The 21,682-nt window shown below is 39.4% G+C and overlaps 1 protein-coding gene across 1 annotated transcript; it reads left to right on the forward strand.

Annotated features, from left to right (window-relative positions):
* Positions 1-19,617: 19,617 nt before the first annotated feature.
* LOC308488337 (eotaxin-like) lies at positions 19,618-21,383 on the forward strand (the record flags this gene model as incomplete). The annotated part of the gene is made up of 3 exons (XM_081028007.1): positions 19,618-19,693; positions 20,736-20,847; positions 21,248-21,383. 3 exons carry the CDS (start codon positions 19,618-19,620, stop codon positions 21,381-21,383), a joined length of 324 nt encoding a protein of 107 aa, XP_080884133.1.
* Positions 21,384-21,682: the final 299 nt, after the last annotated feature.

Raw genomic sequence — 21,682 nt, forward strand, 5'->3', positions numbered from 1 at the left:
CATATTCCTGAACTGGTTCTGCGTCCCTGATTCAGGCTGAGGATTCCATCAAAGCTTCAAGTAACCCTCTCCAAAGCGCCCCGAGACATCTGTCAACGGACAATTTATTGGCAGCTCTTAGTGGAATCACTGACCCTTGTGCCAGGTCCAACACGCTTCCCTGCCCTTCCTCTTCTCCTCCCGTTTGCAGCCTTGGTTGCCAATCAGGAGTAAATATCAAATTGCAGTGGATGCCAAGAGGCCAAAATGGGACATCACCCTGTAGTTTACCGAGCAGCAGTTTCTCTAATTCCAGGCAGAGTGAGGTGGAGGGTCTGGAAGGAGAGGAAACTGAGGGAGACAGTGAATCACGTGCTGAAGCCCCAAAATAACCTGTTCACGTTCCCTTTTCAAGCCACCTCCATTCATTTTTCAGGAAATCTTGAATCCTAAGCTAAGCATGGGATTCCTTGCTCTTTGCATAAGCTAAGCACAGGATTTTTTCCTAAGCTAAGCATGGGATTCCTTGCTCTTTGCATAATGAGACTGTGAGCACAAAGCATTGGCAACAGGCCCTGTTTCAGGAGGGAAGGCCAAGTGTAGTGTGTTCATGTCCAGTTGCTGCCAACAGCTTCTTCCAGGAAATTTGAGCTTTTACTACCAAGTTCAAAGTTCTTTCAGTTTCTGCCATTGCCCGGTTCCAAAGCCACTACTACATGTTTTACTATTTGTTACAGTAGCCCCCTACTTACAGGTATGAAAATCTGTATTCGTTTCTTATAGCTACTATAACAAATTATTATAAAATCAATGGCGTAAAACCAACACAAATATATTATCAAGTTCTGGAGGTCAAAAGTCCAATATTAGTCCGTTGCATCGCATTCTTTCTGGAGACTCTAGGGCAGAATTCATTTTCTTGTCTTTTCCAATTTATGGAAGCTTCCTGCTTTCCTTAGTTCATGGCCCCTTTCCTCCATCTTTAAAGGCTCTTGAAAATCTCTCTCTCTCTCTCTCTCTCTCTCTCTCTCTCTCTCTCTCTCTCTCTCTCTCTCTCTCTCTCGCTTCTGCTATCACATCTTATCGTTGGTTCTTACCCTCTTGCCTCTGTCTTATAAAAATGCTTGTGATTATATTGGGCCTGTCTAGACAATTCAGGATAATCTCACCATCTCAAGATCCCTAAATTAATTACTTCTGCAAAGTTCCTTTTTTTGTGTCAGGCAACATATCACAGTTTCTAGGACTGGATTAGGTTGTGGGCCTCTTTGGGAGGGGGTCATCATTCAGGCTACCACGATTAGGGACCAAGCAAAGGTTTACAATAGGTAGCTGGGCACGGTGCCCTGGATCTGTGGACATCACCTTTCCTTGGTGGGCACATAGGTTATGGACTTATTTTGTGCATCAAATAATTCCTAAGTTTCCTGTGGATTAAAGTCACCCGAGTTCCTTTCAAACCATCAGTACATCCCCAAGGGTTCTGACTGAGGATGTTGGAATGGGGAAAGGCTCTTCTTCCCATTGGTTCCTTTTATGAGTTCCCCAGAAGCTCCAGATACAACGATGAGTGTGGGATCCCATGTTCCTCAGTTCTCTCACGCTTAGGATGCTGGAGTTGCCAGTCAGTGCTGCAGTCGCTGGCTTGGACTTTATTCTGACCTAGATTTGGTAAATTTACAAGCGGGAGTGAAAAGGACTATGGAGTCCAGAAATTTAGAATCTTGTAGAGTTCAAAAATCCAACTGTTTCACCATGCCAAGCAGTGAGATGGAATTTTTAAAAGGCTTTGAACAAGCAAGTACCCATAAAACATTTCAGTTGGATAGTGTGTCTTCAGGAAGACAGCAGCTTAGAGTGTGGCATTCCCGTGCAAGCCCGGAATCCTCAGCCTCAAAGAGAGCCCTGGGCCAGCTGTGGAGGGAGCAGATAAATGAGCCAAGGAAGATGCGCAGGGAGGGACTTCGTATGTTGTTACTGGTATTTCAAAAATAGCCCTAGTAGTTGTTTCTTGAGGGAATTATATTGCCAAAAAATCAGAAGCCAAGACTGAAAAAAGGCTTTGGCTGTTGTCGTTGTCAAGCAACTTTTTAATTTTCCATGAGCTACAGACAAGCAATGACAGCCACCAAGGAAGTGGATGTCCACCAAGTTCTACTTCCAGAGTGACTAAGGAGGAGAAATGCACGAGGAAGAGCCTGGCCAAAGGTAGATCTAGGGACCCTGGACAAGGGAGCTCCTCCTGAGATCAGGACCAGAGCCCCCGTTCCAGAAACGGGCTTCCACAAACTCCACCCAGCAGTATTTCCGAACTGCTCTCATGAGTCCCTGTGGGGTGTCCCCCAATGAGAATAATCATTGTAATTCTATTGTTCCTATTCCACCCAGTACATGGGAGTGTTGGGGGCACATACAGTGTTTACTTTTTAATTGTACCATCATCTTTTATTTGGAGGCTATCAAATTCACTTCTATATGGGTCCATGATCTCCATTTTTTAAAAACTTTTTAAGTTTTAAAAATTGTGGTAAAAAAAATACATTACATACAATTGACCATATTTGTCATATTTATGTATACAACTCAGGAATGTTAAGTATATTAACATTGTTGTTCGATGGATCTCCAGAACTTTTTCATCTTGCAAACCTAAAACTCTGTATCCCTTAAACAACTCTCCATTTTCCTCTCCATTTTCCCTTCCTCACAGGCCCTGGCAACCATCATTTACTTTCTGTTTCTATAAATTTGACTACTTTAGATACCTCACATAAGTGCAATCATACGGTAGTTTTCTGTTTGTTACTACCTTACACTTAGCATAATGGCCTCAAGGTTTTTCCATGGTATAGCACAGGACAGAATTTCCTTTCTTTTTAAGGCTAAATAATATTCCATTGAATGAACGTACCACATTTTTCTTACCCATTCATTCATCAGTGAATGTTAGGCTGCTTCTATCGCTTGGCTATTGTGAATAGTGCTACAATGAACAGGGGTGTGCAAATATATTTTTGAGATACTTTCAGCTCTTTTGGATATATACCCAGAAGTGGGATTACTGGATCTCGTGGTAATCCTATTTTTAGTTGTTTTCCATAGTGGCTGTACCATTTTACTTTCCATCCACAATGCATAAAGGGTTTGTTTTTCCACACCCTCACGAAAATTTTTTTATAGTAGCCACCCTAATGGGTATGAAGTGATGTCTCATTTTAATTTTGATTTACCTTTTTCTCCTGGTTAGTGATGTTGAGCATCTTTTCATATGCTGTTGGCCATGGTATGTCATCTTTGAAGAAATTTCTATTCAAGGCCTTCGCCCATTTTTTTCAATGGGGTTATTTTGTTGTTGAGTTGTAGGAATTTTTATATACCCTGGATGTTAACCCCTTATCAGTTGTTTGATTTGTAAATATTTTCTCCCATTCAGTAAGTTGACTTTTCACTTTGTTGATTATGTAATTTGATGCACAGAGGTTTTTATGTTTAATGTAGTCCCATTTATCTATTTTTGCTCTTATTTCCTATGTTTTGGGTGTCATATCCAAGAAATTATTGCTAAATCCAATGTCATGAGGATTTTCCCCTATGTTTTCTTCTAATAGATTTATAGTTTTAGGTCTACGTTTTGGTCTCTGATTCATTTTGAGTTAATTTTTGTATATGGTGTGAGATAACGGTCCAAATTTATTCTTTTTCATTTGGCCATCCAATTTTTCCATCATCACTTGTTGAAGAGACTGTCATCTCCCCATTGACTAGTTTTGGCACACTTATTAACGTCATTTGACCATATACATGAGGGTTTATTTCTGGGCTTCATATTCTATTAAATTGGTCTATGTGTCTCTTTATATCTTAGTATAACACTATTTTGATTATTGTAGGTTTCTAATATGTTTTGAAATCAGGAAGTGTGAGACCTTAAAGTTTGTTCTTTCATTCAAGATTGTTTTAGAGTCTCTTTATGTTCCATATGAATTTTAGGATTTTTTTTTTTTTTTAGTTTCTGCCAAGAATACCATTGGGATTTTAACAGGGATTGCATTGGATCTATAGGTTGCTTTGAGTAAGTTACATCTTAACAATATTAAATCTTTCAACCCGATGCACATGAGATGTCTTTTCATTTATTTACGTTTTCTGTAATTTCTTTCAGCAATGTTTTGTAGTTTTCATTGTACAATTCTTTCGTCTTCTTAGTTAATTCCTAAGCACTTTATTCTTTTTGATGCTATTGTAAGTGGAATTATTTTCTAGACTTCCTTTTCAGATTGCTATTGTTTATGCAGAGAAATGCAACTTATCTTTGTGTGTTGATTTTGTATATGCTGTTTGGCTGAATTCTTTTATTTTTTCGAACAGTTTTATTTTTTTTAATCTTTAGGGGTTTCTACATAAATGGTCATATAATCTGCCCACAGTGATAATTATACTTCCTTCTTTCTAATTTAGATGATTTTTATTTCTTTTGCTTATTTGATTGTTCCAGTCAGGACTTCCAGTACTATGTTGAATAGAAGAGGTGAAAGCAGATATCCTTGTCGTGTTCCTGATCTTAGAGAAAATGCTTTCAATCTTTCTTCATTTAGTATGATGTTAGCTGTGGATTTTTCTTATGTGGCCTTTAAAATGTTGAGGTACTTTCCTTCTGCTTCCAGTCTTTTTTCCTTGTTTGTTAAGTGTTTCATCATGAAAAAGTGTTGAATTTTGTCAAATGCTTTTGCTGCATCATTTGAGATGATCATGTGGGTTTTTTCCTTTATTCTGTTAATGTACTGTATTATATTAATTGATTTTTATATGTTGAACCATCCTTCCATTAGGAATAAATCCCACTTGTTCCTTGAAGAAGAACATTCTAGCCCTCCAAAAAAGTTCTAAGAGGAATTCTTCAGGTGAAAAGAAAAGAGCACCAAACTGTAATTCAAAGAAATAAAGGTAAAGGCAGGTCAAGATGGCAGAATAGGTAAATGCTGTGCTTACCTCCTCTCATGACCATATTAAAATTACAGCTAAATTACAGAACAACCATCATTGAGAATCACCTGAAGTCTAGCTAACCAATGCCTTACAACTAAGGACATACAGAAGAAGCCACCTTGAGACTGGTAGGAGGGGCAGAGACGTGAATGGGCTGGTCCCAAACTAGCAGGTGACCATTAAAGATTGGTAGGGATATCTCAGCTGTGGAGATTCCCACCAAAGAGTGAAGGGTCCCAGCCCGACAACTGGTTCCCCAGCCCAGGGTTCCAGTGCCAAGGAGAGAAGTCCCCATAACTTCTGGCTGTGAAAACCAGCTGAGATTGTGGCTAAGATGATGGCAGCTGCAGTTCCAGGCGCTCCTCTTAAAGGGCCCACATGTGGACTTCCTTGCTGACACTCACTTTCTCTGAGCCCCAGTGCTGGGGAAGCAGCTTGAAAGGCACCAGGGAGATACAGGGAGGAACTGAACTGTTTGGCTTCAGCGTGAAGGCTGAAGGGGCAGCTTTCTCCCAGATGGAGAACCTGGTGGAAGTCATTGTTTTTTTGTTGAGCCCTCCTGCTTCCTGGCATTCATACACAGGTGACCACCATATCTGAGTCTCCATCAACCTGGATAACACTGTTCATTTTCCCTGATGCTCTGAGACCCCACCCAACTTCCGGGCCCACCCAACCGGCTTCCAATGGCTTTTACATATAAATGGTCTATCTTGGCTCATAATGCGGAATTTCCTAAAATCTCTCAAAGATTCGCAAAACATAAGTAATCAGCATATGACTTCAGCATGTCCCATACCTCTGGCTGAGGAACCATAAGCACAGCACTATTGATAGTAGGCCTTGGTTCACGGTTTGGCCTGTCGAGGCACCACCAAGCCCAGTGTGAGCAGGAGACATAGCAGACCTACCTAATACATAGCAACAAACACAAGTAAGCAGCCAAAATGGGGAGATAAAGAAACATGTCCCAAATAAAAGAACAGAACAAAACTCCAGAAAAAGAAGTAAACAAAATAGAGACAAGTAATATACCAAATGCAGAGTTCCAAACACTGGTTATAAGGATGCTCGATGATCTCAGGGAGAACTTCAGCAAAGAGAAAGGAAACATAAAAGTGGAGCTAGAAAACATAAAAAACAACGAGTCAGAAATAAAAAATACAATAACTGAAATGAAGAATACATTAGAGGAAATCAACGGTAGATTAGATGAAGCAGAGGATTGAATCAGCAATTTAGGAGACAATGTAGCAGAAAACACCCAATCAGAACAGCAAAAGGAAAAAAGAATACAAAAAATAATAAGAAGAATAGATTAAGAGACAACTGGTACAACATCAAGCATAAAAAGATTCACATCATAGGGGTACCAGAAGGAGAAGAGAGACAGCAAGGAATTAAAAACCTATTTGAGGAAATAATAACAGAAAAGTTTTCTAACCTGGTAAAAATAAATAAATATACAAGCCATGGAAATACACAGAGTCCCAAACAAGGTGAACCCAAAGAGGCCCACACCAAGACACATCATAATTAAAATGCCAAAGGTTAAAGACAAAGAAAGAATCTTAAAAGCTGCAAGAGAAAAGCAGTTACCTACAAGAGAGCTCCCACAAAACTATCAGCTAATTTCTCAACAGAAACTTTGGAGGCCAGAAAGGGCTGATTGTAAATATTCAAAGTAATAAAAAGCAAGGAACTACAACAAAGATTACTCTACCCAGCAAAGCTATCATTTAGAATCAAAGGAGAGAGAGTTTCCCAGACAAGAAAAAGCTAAAGGAGTTCATCACCACCAAACCAGTATTACAAGGAATCTTAGAGGAACTTCTTTAAGATGGAGAAGGAAAAAAAAAGATTAAAAATATAATAATATGGCAATAACTACATATCAACAATTACATTCAACGTAAATGAATTAAATGCTCCAATCAAAAGATAAGGGGATTGAATGGATAAGAAAAGAAGACCCTTACATATGCTGCCTACAAGAGACTCACTTCAGATTGAAAGACACACACAGACTGAAAGGGATGGAAAAAGATATTTCATGAAAATGGAAACAAAGAAACAAATAAACAAAAGCTGAAGTAGCAATACTTGTATCAGACAAAATAGACTTTAAAAGAAAGGCTATAACAAGAGATAAAGAAGGACCTAGGAATCCCACTTCAAAGTATTTATCTAAAGAAACCCAAATGCTACCTCGAATGGACGTGTGCATCCATATGTTCATTGCAGCACTGACTGTTTACAGTGGCCAAGATGTGGAGGCCGCCTGGGTGTCCATTGACGGATGAATGGATAAAGAGGAGGTGGTACATATATACACTGGAATATTGCTTGGCCAGGGAAGGGAATGGGTTCTTGCCATCTGTGGAGGCATGGATGGACCTGGGGGGGTACTGTGCTGAGTGGAGTGTCAGACAGAGAAAGACATATGCAATGAGATTTTGCTTACCCTGTTTCCCCAAATATAAGCCTAGCTGGATAATCAGCTATAAAGCGTGTTTTAGAGCAAAAATTAATATAAGACCCAGTCTTATATTATATTACATTATATAAGACCCGGTCTTATTTTGCTAGAAGAACGGGTCTTATATTAATTTTTTCCTCCAAAAGACACATTAGAGCTGATTGTCTGGCTAGGTCTTATTTTGGGGGAAACATAATATACATGGAATCTAAAGAACAAAATAAACAAAACAGAAACAAACTCATAGATACAGAGAACATTTTGATGGTTGTCAGATGGGAAGAGATTCGGGTGTGGGTGAAAAACGGGGAAGGGGTTCAAGAAGTACAAACTGATTGTTACAAAGTAGTTATGGGGATGTAGGGTTTGGCATAAGGAATATTGTCAGTAATATTGTGATAACTATGTATGGTATCAAATGGGTACTAAATTTGTCAGGGTAATAGATGGGAGGAAGTTGGGGGGCAGGATGAAAAAGGTGAAGGGATTAAGAAGTACAAATCATAGTTACAAAGTAGTCATGGCGCTGTAAAGCATAGGGAATATAATCAATAATATGGTAATAACTGTATAGAGCTAGGTGAGTACTAGTCAGGGGGAGCACTTCTTCAATTATGTAAATGTACAACCACTATGCTGTACACCTGAAATTGATATAAAATAATACTGAGTGTCAACTGTGATTGAAAAATTACAAAGGGGGACAAAAATGTGAAGGGGAATAAGAGGTCCAAATTTCCAGGTATAAAACAAATAAGTCATGGGGATGTAATGCACAGCATGGGGAATATGGTCAATAATATTGTGATAGCATGGCACAGTGTCAGATGGGTGCGGGACTTACCCTGGTGATCCCTTCTTTAGGTATAGAAATGTTGAATAACTATTGTGTAAACCTGAAATTAATATAATATTGTGTATTAGCTATATTTTAATTTAAAAAATTTAAATTTTTTTAAAAAGACATAAAGGTAAAGGTAACTACATGGGTTAATATAAAAGACAGTATAAATGTATATTTTTGTTTAAACTTTTTGTTGAATATAATTTAAAAGACATGCATAAAGCAATAATTATAAACCTGTGTTGAGGGGAATGCAACATATACACATATAATTTGTGACTAGAAAAGCTTTAAGGTGAGGGAAGAGGTGGAGCGATGTAGGATTAAAGTTTTCATACACTATGGAAATTAAAATCTGTGTTAATCTGAACTAAATTGTAATAAGTTACAATGACAATGGTATTCTAAGAAAGTAACTCAAAACTATATAATAAAATAAATAAATAAATAAAATTGTACCCTAGAAACTATCTATATATCAGGAAAGAAAACAGTCATGGATGGAGGAGCAAACTCAGTAAGATGGCCAAATAAGACATCCCTCACTCATAGCTCCTCCTCTAAAACAACAATTTTGCATCCATCCATGGACCAAAGTGCCTTTTTGGGAGCTACGGGATCCAGCATCACATCAAGGGACCTGGGAGGAGTCTCTCCCACCCATTCGTCAGGTAAAAGGCATACAGAGCTCAGTCCTGCCTGCAGCGGCACATAAGTCAGCTCTAGTCCCCCGTGGCTGTGGTCTGGGAGCTCCTGGAGAACACTGTCTTCGGCAATCACCCACAGATGAGAGGGCGTTTGTGGGTCTTCAGGTGTTGAGCCGAGAGCTTCCAGCACATCATTAGAGAGAAAAAAATGTGTGCACACATTGGAGAAAATAAAAGGGACAGTTAGACGTTACTCACATCATCCCTTCCCCAAAGTAAACCAGCTCAGTGCCAAAAGACCTGCTTGGCCCATGTGTTTTCCTGTGAAGGGAAAAATGAGAGTGTGTGCATGAGCTCCCCCCACTGCTCAGCTGTGCTGAGTGCTGCCAAAGAGACTCATTTCTCTCCTGCCCCATTCAGAGTATTGCGCTGTGAGCAGCAAGACCTGGAGGTAAGAGGAGACTGACAGAACAGCAGCTAGAACTTTGGGAAGGCATTTAACGGGTGCAGATTCTATTAATTGTATTGCGGACTCCATCAAGTAACCGCCCACTGTCCCCTGGTGACCTCTCACATACAGATCCCCCTAACTAGCCCACAGATACCCCCAAACTGTAGCTGGCTCCCTGTGAAGGCTTCCAACAATGGTGTGAGCAAGCTTTGGCAGACATCGTGTAAGAATACACAGAAAGCTGGCCTGAACCTGTAGGCCACGGAGAGACAACAAATTTTAGCTTTAGCTCTGCCCTTGGGAAAGCAAAAGAGAGGCTGACGTCACTGTCTGGTGTATTGTGGGATTGCAAGAAGACATACAAGATGATAAGTTCTGTCACAAGAGGGAGCAATAAGAATGTAGAAATTCTTATACCCATAAAAGTTCTGGGAAAGCCTCAAAATACCTAACAGGGTGGATGGGAGTTATTTCTCTCCTAAAGTCAGTCAGTAAAGACTGGAGCAGGTAACTGTTACTTCAAATCCAAAGAAAGCAACACAAGACTTCAAGGAAAATGAAAAATTAAGGAAACATAACACCACCAAAGGATCACAACTGTCTTCCAGTAACTGACCCCAAATGCAGGGATATCCACAAAGCACCTGAAAAAGAATTTGAAATAGTCATTTTTAAAAAGTTCAATGAACTACAAGACAACAACCAAAGACAATTCAACAAAATCAGGAAAGCGACATATTAACAAAATTAGAAGTTTAACAAAGAATTATGAATCATAAAAAAAAATTCTGGAGCTGAAGATACAATGAGTGAAACGAAAAAAAATGTAGTAGAGATTATCGATAGCAGTACGGACCAAGGAGAAAAAAGAATTTGTGAATTAGAAGACAGGACCTTTGAAATTATCTACTCAGAAGAGAACAACAACAAAAATGAAGAAAGCTAATGTGATTTATGGGATACAATCAAAAGAAACAGTCTGAGAATTATCAGAGTCCCAGAAGAAGAGAGACAAGAAAAGGGAGAAAGCTTATTTAAAGAAATCATGCCTGAGAAGTTCCCAAATCTGGGGAGAGATTTGGACATTCAAGTTCATGAAACTCATAGGACCCCAAGAAATTCAAAGAGACTATTCCAAGACACATTGTACTCAACCTGTCAAAAAGAAAAAATCCAAGGAAATAGATAATTTTAAAAGCAGGAAGAGAAAAGAAGCTTGCATTTTAAGTATTGTATTTTAAGTCTATCCGCAAATTTCTCAGCAGAAATCTTAAGTCAAGAGAGAGTGGGATGATATTATGAAAGTGCTGAAAGGAAGAACTGGCAAATAACAATATCTGGTAAAATTAACCTTCACAAATGAAGGAAAGCTTTTCCTAAACAAACAAATCCTGAGGAAATTCATTACCACTAGACCTGCCTTACAAGAAATACTGAAAGGAGTTCTTCAAGCTGAAATAAAAGGAAACTAATGAGTTACATGAAAATATACAAAACACTGGTAAAGGTAAGTATATAGTCAAATTTAGAATTCACCTCAAGCAACTGGAGACAGAAGAAACCAAGTGCAAAGTTAGCAGAAATAAGGAAAAAACAAAGATCAGAGCAGAAATAAATGAAATAGAGACCAGGAAAACAACAGAAAAGATCAACAAAACTGAGCTTTTTTTTTTTTTTTAAGAGAGAAAGTTCACAAACTTTTACTTACACTAAAAAAAGAGATTACTCAAGTAAATAAAATCAGAAATGAAAAAGGAAACATTACAACTAATACCACAGAAATAGAGACCACTATGAACAATTATACACCAAAAAATTAGATACCCTAGAAGAAATAAATTCCTAGAAAAACACAACCACCATGACTGAATCATGAAGAAACAGAAAATCTGAACAGACCAATAATCAGTAAGGATGTTGAATACATAATCAAAAACCTTCCAACAAAAGTAAATACTAGGACCAGATGGTTTCCCTGGTGAATTCTACTGAACATTTAAAGAAGAATTAATGCCAATATTTTCTAAACTCTTCCAAAAAACAGAAGAGAAGGGAACACTCTCAGCAGCCATTAAAGCAGCCATTAAAAGGACCATTTATCATAATCAAGTGGGATTTATCCTGGGGATGTAAAGATGGTTCAACATACACAAATCAATAAATGCAATACACCACTTAATAGAATGTAAGATAAAAATCATATGATCCTCTCAATAATTGCCGAAAAAAGCATTTGACAAAATACAATATCTTTTCGTGATAAAAACGTTCAACAAATTGAGCATAGAAGAAATGTACCTCAACATAATAAAGGCTATTTATTACAAATCCATAGCTAACCTCACACTCAACGGTGAAAGGTTGAAAAATGTGCTTCTAAGATCAGAAACAAGATAAATGTGCCCACTATTACCACTCCTAGTCAACTTAATACTGGCAGTCCTAGCCAAATCAATAAGGCAAGATAAATAAATAAAAGTCACTCAAATCACAAAGAAGTGAAATTGTCTCTGTTTACAGATGATATGATCTTATATATAGAAAACCCTAAAGACTCCACCAAAAAACTGTTAGAAGTAATCAACAAATTCAGTAAAGTTGCAGGATACAAAATCACCATATAGAAATCAATAATATTTCTGTACAATAACAAAATATCTGAAAAAAGAAATAAAGAAAACAAAACTTTTCTTAATAGCATCAAAAAACAATAAAATACTTAGGAATAAATTTAACCAAGGAGGTGAAAGATCTGTATACTGAAAACTATATGACTTTGATGAAAGAAATTGAAACACACACACACATAAATGGAAAGACATCCTATGTTTATAGGTAGGAAGAATTAATATTGCTAAAATGTCCATATTATCCAAAGCCATCTATGGCATCCATGAAAACCCTATCACAATTACAATGGCATTTGTCACAGAAATTTTAAAAAATTCTAAAATTCACATGGAACCTCAAAGACCCCAACTAGCCAAAGCAATTCTGAGAAAGAAGAACAAAGCTGGAGACTTCACATTTCCTGATTTCAAACTATATTACAAAGCTATAATAATTAAAACACTACGACACTGGCATAAAAATAGACACATAGTCCAATGGAACAAAATCAGGAGCCTAGAAATAAACGTTTACATATCTAGTCAACTGTCTCCTGCACCAGAAAAAAACCAGGGGAGAAAATTCTGCTTCTTCGAAGCACCAAGTAGATGGAACATACATCGTGGGTTAGAAAATAAGCTGTTGTGATGGGTTGCCTCAAAATGATCTGAGAAGACTCCATGGATAAGGAGGTTGGATGTAGATTGAATCTTTACCAATTTCTGCAACTGGGGGTAATGGAAATTTGAAAAAGAGCTAATCAAGAGAGTTCCATGAAGTAAAAACTAAAATAAACAAATGGGATTATATGAAACTGAAAAGCTTCTGCACAGCAAAAGAAACTATTGACAAAATAATGAGGCAACCAACTGAATGGGAGAAGATTTTCGCAAACAGTTCCTCTGATAAGGGGCTAATATCCAAAATATACAAGGAACTCATGAAACTCAACAACAAAAAAACAAACAACCCAATTGAAAAATGGACAGAGGACCTGAAGAGACATTTCTCCAAAGAGGACATACAAATGGCAAATAGACATATGAAAAAATGCTCAACATCGCTAATCATCAGAGAAATGCAAATGAAAACCACAATGAGATATCACCTCACCCCAGTCAGAATGGCTTTCATCAACAAAACAAATAGTAACAAGTGTTGGAGAGGCTGTGGAGAAAAAGGAACTCTCATACACTGCTGGTGGGAATGCAGACTGGTGCAGCCGCTATGGAAGGCAGTGTGGAGGTTCCTCAAGAAATTACGAATAGAATTACCATATGACCCAGCAATCGCTCTCCTGGGTATCTACCCCAAAAATATAAAAGCATTTCTCTATAGAGACACGTGTACGCCAATGTTCATTGCAGCTTTGTTTACGGTGGCCAAGACATGGAAACAACCAAAATGTCCTTCGATAGATGAATGGATAAAGAAGTTGTGGTACATATACACAATGGAATACTATTCGGCGTTAAGGAAAGATGATATAGGAACATTTGTGACAACATGGATGGATCTCGAGAGAATAATGCTAAGTGAAACAAGTCAGACAGAAAAAGCAGAGAACCCTATAATTTCACTGATATGTGGTATATAAACCAAAAAGAACAAGACAAACAAATGAGAAACAAAAACTCATAGACACAGACAAAAATTTAGTGGTTACCAGAGGGTAAGGGGGTGGGGGGTGGGAGATGAGGGTAAAGGGGATCAAATATATGGTGATGGAAGGAGAACTGACTCTGGGTGGTGAACACACAATGGGATTTATAGACGATGTAATACAGAATTGTACACCTGAAATCTATGTAAATTTACTAACAATTGTCACCCCAATAAAATTAATTAAAAAAAAAAAAAAAAAAAAAAGAAATTCCTAAATTAGTGCTGGCTGTGCCAGCCCCCAATATATACCAAGCACTCCAATAAAGCAAGCTGCAGAAGGAAGATTAAAAAAAAAAAAAAAAAAAAAAAGAGAGTTCCATGAGCAAAGTCACAGAGGTAAGAATGAACTTGATTTAAAGCTAAAGCCAGAATAAAAACCTTGAGCTGCTTCCAAGTCTGTGTTCAAAGCTGTGTCATGCACCTCTCTGTTCCACTGAAGAATTTCCCTCTCTCACATCCATGCTCATCATGGATGATCCAGTTACAGGTGTGAAGAGCCCACACGTGGCCTCTCAGCACACCTGCCAAACAAGCTCAAAAAGAGTCTGGAGGCTTTGCTAGAAATAAATGACAAAGATTTATTCAAGGGTCTTTGGGTTTACAAATCACAAACACAATTAGGCAATACACAAAGTGTTCCAAAGAAGAAAGAAAAGCCGAGGGTTCTATGGTAAAAAAAATAACTTTTTTAAATATTTTTTTTCAATTACCGTCGACACACAATACTGTGTCAGCTTCAGATGTACAACATATTAATTAGACATTTATATATCTTTCGAAGTGATCAACCTGATAAGTCTAGTGCCCATCTGATACCATACATAGTTATTACAATATTATTTACTATGTCCCCTGTGCTGTACTTTACGTCCCTGTGACTGTTTTTTATAACTGGCACTTCTTAATCCCTTCACCTTTTTCACCAAGCCCCAATTTGTTCTCTGGATCTATTAGCTTGATTCTGTTTCATTTGTTCATTTGTTTTTTATTATTTTAGATTCCACATATAAGTGAAATCATTCGGTATTTGTCTTTTTCTAGCCGACTTATTTCACTTAGCATAATACCCTCTAGGTCCATCCATGTTGTCACAAATGGCAACATTTCATTCTTTTTTATGGCTGAGTAAAGTTCCATTGTATATATACCACATCTTCTTTATCCAACATCTATCTATGGACACTTCAGTTGTTTCCATGTCTTGGCTACTGTATATGGTGCTGCAGTGAACACAAGGTACATAATGTCTTTATGAATAAATGTTTTCAAATTTTGGGGGTAGATGCCCTGAAGAGGGATTGCTAAGTCATGTGGTAGTTTTATTTTTAATTTTTTTAGGAACCCCCATAATGTTTGCCATAGTGACTATATTAATTTACAATTCCATCAACAGTGCACAAGGGTTCCCTTTTCTCCACATTCTTGCCAATATTTGTTGTTTGTTGATTTATTGATGATGGCCATTCTGACAGGTGTGAGGTGATAATCTCATTGTAGTTTTAATTTGCATTTCTCTGATGATTAGTGATGTTGGGCATCTTTTCATGTCTATGGGCTATCCGTATGTCCTCCTTGGAGAAATATTTATTCAGGTCCTCCGCCCATTTTTCAATTGGATTGTTTGGTTTTTCTCGTGTTAAGTTGTATGAGTTATATATTTTGGATATTAACCCCTTATCAGATGTACCATTGGTTAATATCTTCTCCCATTCAATAGTTTATCTTTTTGTTTTGTTGATGGTTTCCTCTGCTGTACAAAAACATTTTAGTTTGATGTAGTCTCATTTGTTTATTTTTCCTTTTGTTTCCCTTGCTCAAGGACACATACCCCCAAAAAATATTACTAAGAGGTACTGGCTCAGCCAGGTAAACCCCCTCCCTCCTTCCCTTTAAAACACATCACCCCATCTCTGGGTTATCATGGGCCATTAGAGCAGAAAGGGTATCCACAGCCTCACTTTGAGAACTGCTTTTACAAGGCAAGCAAGCTCAGAGAAGGATAAGGAATGAGCTTGACCTCAAAGTCAAGGGAAGTAAAAGCAAAAATAAATCAAGAGACTATATCAAACTAAAAAGCTTCTACACAGGAAAAGGAACTATCAACAACACAAAGAGGCAATCAACCAAATGGGAGAAGATATTTGTAAACAATGCCTCTGATAAGGGTCTAATATTCGAAATACATGAAGAATTTATACAACTCAACAACAACAACAAACACACAAATAATCCAATTAAAAAATGGGCAGACGACCTGAACAGACACTTCTCCCAAGACAAACAAATGGCCAACAGATATAAGAGAAAATGCTCAACTTCACTAGCTAATAGGGAAATACAAATCAAAACTACAATGAGATACCACCTCACACCTGTTAAAATGGTTGTTATCATCAAGACAAGTAATAACGTGTGTTGGAGAGGATGTGGAGAAAAAGGAACCCTCATGCACTGCTGGTGGGAATATAATTTGGTACAGCCACTATGGAAAACAATATGGCTGTTCCTCAAAATAATTAAGAATAGAATTACCATATGACCCAGCAATCCCTCTTCTGGGTATCTACTTGAAAAAATTTGAAAGTATTTATTTGTAAAGATGTATGCCCCCCTATATTCATTGCAGCACAACTCATGATGACCAAGACATGGAAACAACTGAAGTGTTGTTATCCTTCACTAGATGATTGGATAAAGAAGATGTGGTATATATACACAATGAGATATTTATTCAGCCATAAAAAAAAGATGAATCACTGCCACTTGCAACAACATGGGCTGATCTTGAGAATATCATGCTAAGTAAAATGTCTTTTTCTAAGAGAGGGTTGGAATAAAATGAATGTTAACATCTCTTTCATCTGTGTATAACTTTGCATTATGAGAGGAAATCCAGAGCAGAGCTGCATAACAAAACTAGGAGTCCTCGTTCCCTGGAACCTTATCTACTAATTATTCATCATTCCTTGGAAAACACTTAGGAAGATAAAATTTTGCTGTTACAGAAAGGGACCCATTTTCTTCCTTTCACTCAGTCCTTCTTGACCCAGGCCTTACATGGCAAGTAGTAGATTTAGCCCAGGCCAGGGCTGAGGGAGATGTTTCCTAGGAAGAGAGACAAAATACCCAGTGGAGCTGCTCCCACAGGTTAGTGACAGCCAGCCAGCAGAATGGGTCAGCTGCTGAACTTGAATGTCTGTAGTGTTCATTTATTTATTCCCACTGATGTGTCTCTGATTCAGATTACTCCAAATCCCTTGGAAGAAAACTCAAAAACAGAAAGTCGCTTGTTAAAAGCCCCCCCAGACACCCACCAGAGTTACAAAATTATTCCTACCATAGGAACATAATCTCCTGATGACATAAGTCAGACTCTTCCAAGGTCAAGAACATTCCAAACTTGTATACTGACACAACTTTTGAGGCTTCACATTTCCAACATGTGCAACTCAGACATTCCTAAAAGCAATGAGTAGTGTGACTTGTGTTTACATGAAAGCAGTGGGATAATTGGCATGAAGTAATGAAGGAAGCCATTGAGTCCTTTTCCAGCATCTCCTGGCCCACAAAAATCTGCCTGGTTTCCTAATAATAAGCATGGATTTCCGCATACTGAATGTTTACCGTGATCTGGTCACTGTTCTGATCATTTTATACACATAGATATACCGGGGGTGTTCAAAAAAGTACACATTTTAAGAGATGTCATCTACATATTACTTTTCGAAATTGAATTGAATTACAGGAGAAATGTATAGTACGACCTTCACTCAAAAGATGGCATTAATCTAATGAATGCTAGTGTCATTCATTGTATTACAATTTTAACACAGGTTTTTCCTTTCTTAAAATGTGTATACATTTTTTTGGCACCCTCTGTATATTAACTAATTTCATTCACACAACCATCCTCCAAGAGAGGCATGCTTATTTTTTCCCATCTTAACCTGGCAGAAAGTGGTTAGTAAGCTGTCCGTGGTATTAAAGCTAGTTAGTGGCAGAGCTGTCATCCAAACTCAGTATTCTGATTCCCAAGTCCCCAAGAGACCACCTCACCTGGCGATGAACAGGGAAGAACAAAGAAGGTCCAGGTTTTCTGGTTTCATCTTGGTCCCTTTTTAGGAAATGGTAGACCAGTTATTTTAGATGGGAGCTTAGAGATCATCTAGGCCAGCAAGGGCTCTTTCTTAATCCTGTCCCCACAATGGACATGAGCCATCAGCTACACCACTGCCATCTACTCGCCCAAGGCAAGGCCCCGGAGTCCTTCTCAACACATCTCACTGTGCAACCTGCACCGCTCAATCAATTTGATATGTGCGTGTGCAGGAAAAGCCAGGAAATGGCCCTGCAGTGTCTCCATGCCAGGATTCAATTCTGTATTCACCATAGTGACCTCATTAAAGACTTTAATTAAGGGCGCCATTAAAAAACCCATGAGAGGCTGCCTCCCCTTGTACCAATTCCTATTAGGAGCCCACTGTTGTACACAAAGAATGCATGTGTTGTTGTCCTCGTATCTCCTCTTTTTCTTTGATATTTTTAGCCATCAGGCCCCTTGTCTGCAATGTGTGCTCACAGAGTGAGAGTGAACTAGATGGCTGGTTTTTCAAATGTGTTCCTTGAATCCTTGGAGTGTGAGGAGATAAGGGGCCACCTGTTCTGCTTCAAACAGACCCACTCCATTGCAGTGTATTTGATGAATAGGCTTTTCCTATGGATTCCATTTGGAAAACAAGGCTTTGGGGGTTGAACAAACAGTCTGGCAATGCACAGGAACCCCCATACTGTTTTCCATAGTGGCTGCCCCCATTTACCTTCCTACCAACAGCATACAAGGATTCCCTTTCCTCCACCGTCTTGCCAATCCTTACGATGTCTTGTCTTTTTGATAACAGCCATCCTACCAGGTGTGGGGTAATAGCTCATTGGGGTTTGGATTTGTTATTTCTGGGGAGATGTTTGTCAAAGGGCACAAACCTATCAGTTGTGTGACAAATAAGTTCTAGGAATCTATGGTACAGCATGGTGAGCCAAGTGAATAACTCTGTATCATATCCTTAAAATGAGCTAAGACAGTAGATATTAAATGTTCTCACAGGAAAGCAGGTAAATCGATGTGAGGCAATGGATGTGTAACTTGATTGAGGTAATCATTTCACGGTGTCTACGTATATATAACAAACCATGACATTGTACACCTCAAATGTATACACTCTTCATTTGTCCGTTATTCCTCAATAAAGTCAGAGAAAAATGTGCAGCATGTCAAGATCCATAGGAGCTACCCAGTTCTGATGACCCCTGACACTAAACTTCCGTGGCACGAAGATTCTGTGATCACTAGATTGAATCCTGGGGGTGAGATCCTCGAGTGCCACCATTCCTGGGTTCCCAGACAGCCTGCCATGTTCAGAGCGACTGAGATCTCTCCACATCTGGGTGGGAGCCTAGCAAAAGTTTTCAGGCCCCTTCCTGGCCTCCCAAATCCTGAAGACTGCCATGTGAACACAGGGAACCCCAGGGAAGGTCCTTGGATCTCCTCATCTCTCCGTGCCCTTGATTCTTTGCTTTTTTCTTCACCGCAGATGTTTCATTTCAGAGAAAGAGCTTTAAAGAACGACTCTCTCAGATTACTAGCCATGCTCAATCATTTCACAAACACATATTCTCTTCTCCACTTCAAGCCCGAGGTTGGATGACCATGTGCCAAGTCCCCTCCTTCTTGTTTGCCTGTTTTTGGTCCTGTTAACTTGCCTTGACGTGGAAGTTGCTCAGCAAGGCAGGACCTCCCTCTTAATGACCTCATTATGCTCTTGACCAAAGAGTTCTCTGGAAGCTCCCACTCTCTGCTGTTTTAAAAGGCAGGCAGAGCAGCCAGAGGAGCAGAGAGAGAGAGAGATTAGCCCAGACACCAACAACTCTCAGGCTGAAGCTCACGTCCTCACCCTCTACCATGAAGGTCTCCGCTGTCCTTCTGTGCCTGCTGCTCACTGTGTCCACCTTCAGCACCCAGGTGCTGGCTCAGCCAGGTAAGCTCCCTCTCTCCCTATGACCACCCCTAGAACGATCACATCAGGTCCCGTGACTGGACAAGAAGTACCCCGAGCTAGCAATCAGTGGAAGACCCAAAACTAGAAACCCAGGTCACTGAAGCCAGTCCCCACATTCCTTCCTGACGTGAGTATTGAAAGAGATGGCATGTGGGTCTATGCTCCAGCTGGTGATGGGGGTAGAGGGGTGGGGATTTGCTTGATTGGAGACCCAGAATTTTTACTGGACTCCAAGACAACTTTTAGAAATGGTGGTTAGAGGAAGGAAGTGAGGTCCTGGGGAATGTTTCCAGGTGACGTATTTTGCCTTAGGGGAAAAATTCCTAATTGTTTGTATAATAACTCACTTTTTAATCATTGGATGACTTAGATTTACCACATGTATCAGTCCAAATAGGATAGTGCCTCCTGTGGTAACAACAGTTCTAAATGATCAGTGTCTTGAAACAAGAAAGGTTAATTTCTCACTCCTACTAAATATCTACAATGTATTGGCTTGATCTTCTGCTTCATGTACTCAGGATTCTAGATTGGTGGAGCAGTGGCCCTCGAAAACACCACTGCTCACCGTGACAAAGGGAAAGAAAGCTCTCGGGGGTCTTGAACTGGCAATTCCTAACTGTGGCTCAGAAATGGCACTTGTCACTTTGTCTTCTCATGTATGGGTCAAAGCTCCAACCTACCAAAAGTGGCCAAGAAATGCAAGTCAAGTCACCCTGTGTCCAAAAAGCAGAGAAAGGAGAGTATTTGGTGAATGGTACTATGATTTAATGACAGGGCTAAGCTTCCTGCCTTGACCAAGCTTTTCCCATATTTTCCCAGTGGTGATGGGTCCCCACTGTTCAACTGGGGACACCAAATCAAAGGCAAAAGTACAGGACATCAGAGTGGATGGACTCTACCTCCTCTTACATTCCCTTACCTTCTCCTAAATTTTCTTCCTTCCTTACAAAAGCATGTTTTTAAAAATCTACGTATCATTAGCGGCTCATCCTTTCTTTCATTTCTCCCCCAAATTCAGCTTCTATTGCAACTGTCTGCTGTTTTCAAGTGGGCACCAGAAAGATCCCCCTTAAACTACTGCACAGCTACAAGAGAATCACCAGCAACAGATGTCCCCAGAAAGCTGTTATGTAAGTAAGCAAAGCTCACCTTCTCCCAGTCCAAAAATTCATCCCTGAGGGGCATAGGTCAAGGAACTGGGTAAGAGTTACTTAGAGTCACAAACTCCAAGAGCTCAACCTCTACCATCCAATCCATGAATTTTCACAACAGGACATTTTCCTTCTTAGCTCCCTGTCTGGAAGCTTGTTCAGATCCTACCAGTTCCTGCGAGCCAAGAACAAGGATGGCTTGATGGGGCCACCAGAAGCAGCAGCTAACCCCCACAGTCCCATCTTTCCTCTGTCCCCTTCCTTCTCTCCCACGACAGGCCCCAATTCACCCCATGGCAGATGGTCCTGACAATTTGGGGGTTAAACGGGTGCAGTTTTCAAAGAGGATCCTTTTAATTGCTTCCCCTCTTTTCCACAGCTTCAAGACCAAACAGGCCAAGGAGATTTGTGCTGATCCCAAGAATAAATGGGTGCAGGACGCCATGAAGTACCTGGACCAAAAACCCCGCACTCCAAAGCCATATTCACCCTTTGGAGACCACCCCAGAGCCTGAGGAATGCTTGATTCATGTTCCCTGGTCTTCCTAAGACGTGTCCTGAGATAAGGTTGTCATCATTCCAAAAGGAATGGCGTTTATTTAATAATTTTTAAAACCATATTGCATTTAAGTTATTGATGTTTTTAAATGTACCTGACATGAACATCAATTGGTTTTAAAATTTGAAGCTTTGGAAAGGTCCCTTCCCCTCTGTGAGCCTCAATTCAATCCCCTGCAAAGGACTGTTACTTTGGAGTCAGGTTTCTCCTCTCCTCCCTACCTTCCTGGAATCTTGTAAGGGTCCTGGCAAAGAT

The sequence above is a fragment of the Rhinolophus hipposideros genome, assembly GCF_964194185.1.
Source record: "Rhinolophus hipposideros genome assembly, chromosome: 20".
NCBI lineage: Eukaryota > Metazoa > Chordata > Mammalia > Chiroptera > Rhinolophidae > Rhinolophus > Rhinolophus hipposideros.